Source organism: Microcebus murinus, chromosome 18, assembly GCF_040939455.1.
Source record: "Microcebus murinus isolate Inina chromosome 18, M.murinus_Inina_mat1.0, whole genome shotgun sequence".
NCBI lineage: Eukaryota > Metazoa > Chordata > Mammalia > Primates > Cheirogaleidae > Microcebus > Microcebus murinus.
The window spans coordinates 51,854,068-51,862,620 of NC_134121.1; the positions used below are offsets into that span (position 1 = coordinate 51,854,068).

Genomic DNA, 8,553 nt, shown 5'->3' on the forward strand with positions numbered 1-8,553 from the left:
TCCAGGTGGCACCAAGAGAGTCATCCCATGTGAATCCCAAGGGTAGCGGTAATGGGTGTGGCTGGGATGGGACCACAGAGGGGGATGGGCCAGCACCAGAACAAGAGCCCATGGGTGCGGGAGCCACAGGAGGCCACCCACCTGTGCTCGCCTGCCCAGTGCGTGTCATCAGCTAATGCCCTAGCAAAGCCGTGGACAGGTGGACCCTCCTCTTCCTCCCGCCACCCCTGGAGCAAGCCCGGGCATCAGAGGTGGGCGGCAGCTTGGCGGGTGGACACGCTCGCCCGGGCTGCAGCCAGCCTGAGACGGAGGCATGGGCGTGAAAGCCATCCCCGGAGAAGGAGAAGAGCCCTTCTAACCAGCACCGCTCTCCCTGGCCCCGTGAGACACTGCCATTTCCCAGGTGGCTGGAGTGGCAGGGGACACAGGACCCCGAGGGAACTCTCTTAGCTCAGGGAAAGGAAGACATCCATCCATTCCTGCCGCTCACACCAGTGGTCTTCTTCATTTGCAAATCTGCCCTATCACTTGCCTATTCCAAATTCTGTCCTGGTTCCCTACAAAAGCCACCTTCGAAAGGTTCCAACGGCGCGTGAGGATCTCCTCTAACCTCACCCTACCTTTCCAGCCTCCCTCTCCCTCGTACTTCAAACTCCATCCGTGCAGAACAGCATGTCCACAAACCCACCAGGTTTCCCACGCCTCTGTGCCTCAGCACATGCTGTTCCCTCTGCCTGGAACACCTTTCCCTTCTTCCCTGCCTGGAGCCCACTGTGTACCCTTCAGGCCTCAGCTCTGTGTCCCCACACCCATGTAGCCAGGCCTTCCCACAGCCCCCATGCCCTGCCCCACGTCGTGGGAAAGTTCACAGCATCGCATCGCATTGGATAACAGAAGATGGCCACGCTTGTATTTTTTCCCGGTTTCACCACTCGGTGGGTGTGTGCTTAACCTCTCTGAGCCTCAGTTTCCTTCTCTGTGAATGGAGATCATAACTGCTGGCGTCTGGAACGGATGAGATAATGCACGTAAGCCCCCTACGCACTGAGTGAGCCTGATTGACCGAGGCACCCACGTCCACACTCCTTTGGTCTGGGCCCTTCTGCAGAAGGCTGGGTGCCGTGTGCCGCCGGATCCTCGTTCAGGATCCTTGGCTTCAGCTCTTGAGACCTGCTCTGCTGGCCTTTATTTTATCCCCAGCTCTAAGGAGCTCTGTGACGTGACCAAGGACCTGGGCATACACGGAGAGGGCCCTTGCCGGCCCGAGGCAAAGGGACAGAGTGACGCTAGAGGTCAGGGCAGAGTCTGCTGGGCACAAGGAGGAAGTGGCTCAGCTCGGGGGACAGGAGAAGCCGGCTTCACCGAGGAGGAGCGGTTGAGCCGGGCATGGGAGGTTGGCAGGGGAGAAGCGGGGAAAGGACTTTCCTGAGAGAGGGAAGCTGAGGCATGGAAGGGTGTGGGGTTCCTAGAAAGGCCAGGAAGTCCCTGAGTGCCTGTGGCTGCTTTGTTCTGTTTCCTGGAGGGCGGGTGTGGAAGGCGGGGAGAAGGGAAAGCCAGAGAGGCGGGCCACAGCAGGCCCCTGAGTGGCCAGGCTGAGGGTGGACTTTATCCTGGGAATGTGGGAAGCCAGCGGAGGGCTTCAGGTCAAGGAAGTCACAGTTAGTTTGAGAAAGAAAACCAGTGGATGAAGGATGTCGTGGGGGGCAGGGGGAGGATGGGTGGAGGCTGGGGCAGAGGAGGAGGGCTGGGGTGGAGGAGGGAACATTGGGGTGGAGGAGGGAAGGTCGGGGTGGGGGAGAGGGGCTGGTTGGAGGAGCGAAGGTCGGGGTGGGGGAGAGGGGCTGGGTGGAGGAGGGAAGGTCGGGGTGGGGGAGAGGGGCTGGTTGGAGGAGCGAAGGTCGGGGTGGGGGAGAGGGGCTGGGTGGAGGAGGGAAGGTCGGGGTGGGGGAGAGGGACTGGGTGGAGGAGAGAAGGTCAGGGTGGGGGAGCGGGGCGAGGGTGGAGGACATGGGAGGCTGGAGACCAAGGCACCAGGCAGAAAGCCAAGGTAAAGAAGGAGAATTTGCTAGATTGCAATCATGGTGGCAAAGAACGCTAGAGATTCAATCAGCAAACTGCACATCTGCAGACAATGACACTCTCAGCCTCCAAGCCAGAGGCGTCCTGCCCGGGAGAAGGAAGCGATCCTGGGAGCAATCCTGGGGATGACTTCAGGCTTATCAGACACCGGACTGAAGTGGTTTCTTCTGCTTCTAGGAACTAGTATCTGCCATATAGGCTCTTAGCGCTTTTTCTGACTTAGACAACATTCAGCCTCTCTGTTTCACAAACGGTCCTCACACTTCCACCACCTGGAATATGCGCTCGAGCTTCTCGAAGTAGCTGGGCTGAGTGTGACCAACCGTCCCCGTGTGCCTAGGTTTTACTTTGAAAGTCCTGGGCAGATCGGGGCAGCTGGTCACCAATTTACTGAGCTCCCTGGGCTCAGGGGAGGGCCCAGCTTGTCACAAACATTCAGCTAATTCTCCTCAATGAGATAAGCCTAAGAGGATGGACACGGTGCTCTGGGAAGTGGCCGTGGATGGGAGGAAGGGCAAACAAGCGACCTGGGACCTAATCCTCCACAGATCTCTTCTGACACCGGTCATCTCAGGAGCTCAGGACACGATGAACCACTTTGTGCCCAAACACACAGCCGGACGACTGCACCCCACCTCCCACATGCCCATCCGGGATGCACACCCTGTGCCTGGTCACTTGGTCTGAGAAAGCATTTGCGACAGACGGGAACAGGTTCCGACTTCTGCCCCAGCGCAGAGAGAGGAAGACACACAGAAACACGCGCTCAAAAGAGGGGTCTCGGGGCATTGTAAACCGGGTGGCCCTTTATCCTCCAAAAACACACCTTTTCATGGTATAGGCATACACACACGCACATTTTTAAGTAGTGCAGTTTGGGATCGGAATAAATGACAAAAAAAAAAAAATTGTTAATGAAACATCTGGGTGTCTTCTAACAATACCAGCAGGCTGTCTCAAATCTGACACAGCCTCGGCTGAACTGCCTTCCGGCACCCTCGGCTCCCGAGTAACAGGTTGTTTTCACCCTGCAGCAGACCCTCGGCGCTGGCCTCGGAGTCACCGCTATAAACAGGTGACATGGAAACCTAATTAGTACAGTCTTCAAAAGCGACACACACAGCAAATTAGTCAATTAATAAGATCAAGCAGCACAAACCGACCACAGCGACGCCCTCCACCCCTGCCCAGCATTTCCCCCGCACTTCGCAGACCTGGCCCCCCGCCCCCCGCCAGGGCCCAGGTGGGGACCAGGGTTACCTTCTGCAGAAATGCCATCCTCGGCCTGTACTGCTGGCCTTGGTGTCGGATTGTCATCCTGGACCCCGATGGATTCACAACCGGAGCACTGCTGCGAGGGGAGAGCAGGCGCCCGCAGGTGCGAAGGCCCGCGCGCCTGGGCGGGCCGGGCGTCTGCGGGGAGGCGGCGGGGCGGGCGGGGCAGGGCGCGGGCTGCCGCCTGCGGCCCCTCGACGCTCCCCGGGCGCCCGCGGACTCGGGCGGCAGCTGGAAGCCGCGCCAGCCAATGGGCGCGCGGCGCCGCGGGCTCATTAGCATGCGCTGCGCGTGCGCCCACCCGCCACCAGGGGGCGGTGTCCGACTCGGCCCGCACCCCGCGGAGCCTCAGGTGAGAGCGCAGGTGGGGGCGCGAGGGGGCCGACCTGTCGCCAGGAGCGAGCCTTCCAGCCCGGGCGGAGTTACGCGCAGAAGTGAGACGGAGTCCTCACTGACAAAGCGCGGAGGAAAACGCGGGCTTTCCCATGCCAGCTCTGCCACTAGTTAAGCTGGCAATCTTGGGCAAGTTCCTTAAAATCTCTAAAAATCAATTTCCTCGTCTGACAAGAAAAAATTTAAAAATGGGATCATAATATCCCACAGAAGGGTTGCTGTATCATCGAATGGGGAAATGTGTAACACGGTACTTGGCCCTCAATAAATGTTTAGAAAAAAAAATCAGAAATCAGTGGTGATTTGTTGACCAAATGGAAGAATTGGTAAGGTGTTGGCTTAAAAAGCAAATAAAGGAAGTGAAGAAGGAAGAGACGAAAGTTGTAGTCCCCACTGAGCCGGCTGTCTGGCCTTGGGCATATTATATTTTACGTCTTTGGTTCTTAGAGTTTTGGTGTATTTGTTTTTAATAGACTTCATTTTTAAGAGCCGTTTTAGGGTCACGGCAAAATTGAGCAGAAGGTACAGAGATTCCCCATATATCTCCTTTCCTCACACATTCAGAGCCTCCCCGATTATGCCCCCAAATGGGACATTTGTTACAACTGATGAACCTACACTGACACATGCCCATCTTCTTAGTGTTTTCATCTCTAGAAAAGTGACAGGATACAGCCCCTAAGTCATCAAAAGCCTTTCTGTTTTGTCATGTAAAGCACTGCCCCCTGTTTATACTGGCTGGCTATCAAGTGTAGGAGATAAAATGTTTTAAGTTGGGAGAAAACAAAAAGAGGTTTGCATTGAGAAGACACAGTCAACCGATGTCTCTTTAAGACAGTGGTTCTCATCCATTTTTGAGGGGGTCTTATTTACCTGTAAGAATCTGATGACCGCTGTGACACTCTCAGGAAAACATGCTCGTGTGTGTACACATGCATGCACGCACACACACACATTCACACAGCGCTGATGCAAGTTTACAGATAATTTCAAGGGGTTTTTGGCTTGAATCCCTGATTCAAAGGCTACAATTTAGAGGCCTCTGGACCCTGCAGAGGCTCACCTGTGCAGAAGAACAGAGATCATGCCAAGCAAGTTAGACCACTGAGAAGAATGTTCCTAGTGTGAGCTGAGATCCAAGGAAGGTGATGGAATACCTTGACTTTTTCTCATGAAGCATCTTTTGGGCCTAGTGTTATATAGAACATATACTAGAATATTAGAATATGCCAGAGCAGAAGTATGAAGTTTCTTCCAGCTTCAACATTCCTTAATTCTTTTTTTGCATCTTTGGTTTTTGTTTTGTTTTGTTTTGTTTTGTTTTGTTTTGTTTTCTTGAGACAGAGTCTCCCTATGTTGCCCAAGCTGGTCTTGAACTCCTGGCCTGGAGTGACCCTCCCAGCTCAACCTCCTGAGTAGCTTGGACTAGAGGCATGCACCACCAAGCCCAGCAACATTCCTTAATTCTATAAACCCTAAGAAGAAAGAAGATAAGTAGCTTTCCTAAGATGAAGGATGAGAAACAAATTATTGAGGAGCAAAGAGGTGCACAAATACAAGGAACTTTGCTCAGTAACAGGATAGAAGAGGCCTCAGAATGCCTGCCACTATCCTCCCCACCCCTTCTTCTAACAGTCCTTGCTCTCCACCCAACCTCATTTTATGAGATGCACTCTGGGCTCATTGGACCAGGAATAGTAGGTGCATGACCCAGAGGCCAGTTCCTGGCCCATGGTGTGGCCATGATGTGAATCTGAAAAACTTAGAGTAGCTTGTCAAAGTATTGCCTTTGCAAATGTCAACTTGACTCACACAAGTTAGGGCCAGAGGAAGCTGAGACCAAATGCAAGCTGACTTTATGAGGAAGCAGAAATGAAAGGTGAGCAGAGGAAGCCATCTCAGAAAAGGGAAGCAAACAAACCAAACAGGTAGAGAGCAGCAGAGGGGCCACAGGACAGACAGACAGATCCCTCTGGCTAAGCCAGGTGGGTACCTTCTCAAAGGCAAGGGTGTCTTTACTAATCCTCCCACGTATCTAAGTCTTTGTTTCTTGCAATCAAAAGGACCCAACATGTCAAGTCTCGTGTTAGTGTCCTGGGAAAAAAAATTGATTTAATTCACCTATTTATTTAAACAGTAAACATATTGTGTGCCAGGCATTGTGCTAGAGTCTGGAATTCAAAGCAGAATATGACCCCGTCCCTGCCTCAAGGAGCTCACAGTTTAAAAGGGGAGAAGAATAGTTAAATTAAAGTGTTATAAAACAAAGCGTGGTGGCTCATGCCTGTAATCCTAGCACTCTGGGAAGCCAAGGCAGGTGGATCGATCAAGGTCAGGAGTTCGAAACCAGCCTGAGCAAGAAGGAGACCCCGTCTCTACTAAAAATAGAAAGAAATTAATTGGCCGACTAAAAATATATAGAAAAAATTAGCCAAGCATGATGGTGCATGCCTGTAGTCCCAGCTACCTGGGTGGCTAAGGCAGAAGGATTGCTTGAGCCCAGGAGTTTGAGGTTGCTGTGAGTTAGGCTGATGCTACGGCACTCTAGTCCAGGCAACAAAATGAGACTCTGTCTCAAAAAAATAAATAAATAAATAAGGTGTTAGAAAACAAAATATGCGTGTGATGGAGATCCAGTCAATGCAATATAGAACTTTCTGGAAGGGAACCTCACCCAGCCTGAGTGGAAGAGAAGATCGGAGAGACTTCCTGGAGGAGGAGTCTTAAAGAAAGACAGGAAGTCAACCAGGTGAAGGGGCCAATGACGATTTCTCACAAAGACCAGCACAAGAAAATGTGCAGAGGCAAGGATTGGAGTGATTTGAGGGTGACAACAATGGGATTTTTGGACACAAGATCAAGATGGTAGCAGGGTTTGGAGGTTTTAGTTAAGGGATTGAATGGAAAGGGGCATGAGAGAACTTCCTGGAGTGATAAAAATGTTCTGCATATTGATGAGAGTGGTGGTTATACAAGTGAGTAAGTTTGTCAAAACTCATCCAACTCTATTTTTATAATTACGGCATGTCATTGTGTGTAAACTATAGCTCAATAAAAAGATTGACCAAAAAAATATTACATTGCAATATGGCAGAGGGGCACAGTATTACAATGAAATCCTCCTGTGACTCAGTCAGGTAAAGAAACATCCCAACATCATCATCATCATCAACAAAAGGCTGTGATTCAGGCCCTAAACTGGGGTCATGCTGTCCTGGATAGTATACAATGTGATCTACATAGTCCTGGACTTTGTCCCCAGTAGGAGAGAACCTCATCCAGGTACAATGATGTCATCTAAACAGCACATACAAACAGCAGTGCCCTTTAAAACCCAGGTCTAAGATCATCTCAATCAAGTGCCCCAACGCCCCTGGTCAACTCAACAATTTAGTTCAGTCCACTATGCCCAAGCTTTGTAGCTGAGGCTACAAAGCTTAAAAAAACACACTCCTACATGTGTGCCTCTCGCAGGCTGGGGGGGGAGGCAGGGCCTTAAACAGTTCATTTCAATACAGTGGCTGTATGGGACCACTTCCAGGCAGAGACTTGCGTAAAGGGGCTTCTTAGACGTGGAACCTCTAAGGGATATTGAAGCCCCCGGAGAGTAGCCACTGTGGGAAGCCCTTACCCATTGTCTAGGCACAACGGGATGGAGAGCTGGAGCCGTCCCTCTAGGACAAGAGCCACTGCCAGAGAGGAATAAATGGGGGAATGGATGCCCCTGCTCTGTCTCCTCCTGCCCTCAGTCTCCTGTCGGTGACTCTTGTCGTTCAGTCCTGACCCGAAACCAGAGGGCAACGGAGCCTGGGTGACACCATCTTTAAGGGTCAGCCTCCTGGAGCAAACGTAGAGTCAGGCAGAGGAGCACAAAGGATTTGGGGGCAGGGGAGAGACACAAGCAGGGCCCACTGCACAGAAGCAGCACAATGGGCTAAGTGTCTACGATAGTGTGAACGCCCAGAAAAGTCTCGGCGTTCATCCTGTGTCCCTGAGCAGTTTGGACAACTCAGTGACAGCATCTCCACAGCTGCATGAGCAGACATCTCCCTGACTTGGACAGAAGCAGTATCAGATTCATCCGACTCCCTGGGCCACTGCCCGTCCTCTACTGCTATTGCATTTATTGTGATTCTGTCTTGTTGGAAATTGTTAGAAGTGTATGTCACATTTGCAATTTTTTTTTTTTAAACAGAATCTCACTTTGTTGCCCAGGCTAGAGCGAGTGCCGTGGCATCAGCCTAGCTCACAGCAACCTCAAACTCCTGGGCTCAAGCGATCCTCCTGCCTCAGCCTCCTGAGTAGCTGGGACTACAGGCATGTGCCACCATGCCCGGCTAATTTTTCTATATATTTTTTAGTTGACCAATTAATTTCTTTCTATTTACAGTAGAGACAGGGTCTCGCTCTTGCTCAGGCTGGTTTCAAACTCCTGACCTGGAGCAATCTGCCTGCCTTGGCCTCCCAGAGGGCTAGGATTACAGGCGTGAGCCACCTCGCCCAGCCCACATTTGCAATTTTTTAAAAATCATAAAGAAAAAAATCCCTTAGATGCATGAGTGTTTCTTCCCAGATCCTATTTAGAGAGCCAACAGGTCATGAAAACATACTGTGGAGGGGCTCCCAGAGGGTATTATTACCCACACAGGGCATGCACTGGGCTGCCGGGCAGTTTCCATGCACCGCATGGGTTAGCCCCAGTTCAGCCACAAAGGGAAGTGAAGGTTGAACGCACCTGCCCTTCTCCCTGTACTTTCACCTTCTCCACAAAGAAGCTATTTTGGACCGCTAGAAGCCAGCCACACC

The 8,553-nt window shown here is 51.9% G+C and overlaps 1 protein-coding gene across 2 annotated transcripts in view; it reads right to left on the reverse strand.

Annotated features, from left to right (window-relative positions):
- The window catches only part of RGS9 (regulator of G protein signaling 9), a 63,407-nt gene extending 59,843 nt beyond the window's left edge, over positions 1 to 3,564 (reverse strand). For both annotated transcript variants that reach the window (XM_075994695.1, XM_012747470.3), the window contains exon 1: positions 3,340 to 3,564. In XM_075994695.1, coding sequence (XP_075850810.1) covers positions 3,340 to 3,396 — 57 coding nt within the window. In that variant the 5' untranslated portion in view covers positions 3,397 to 3,564. The remainder of the gene's footprint in view (positions 1 to 3,339) is intronic.
- Between the last annotated feature and the right edge of the window lie 4,989 nt (positions 3,565 to 8,553).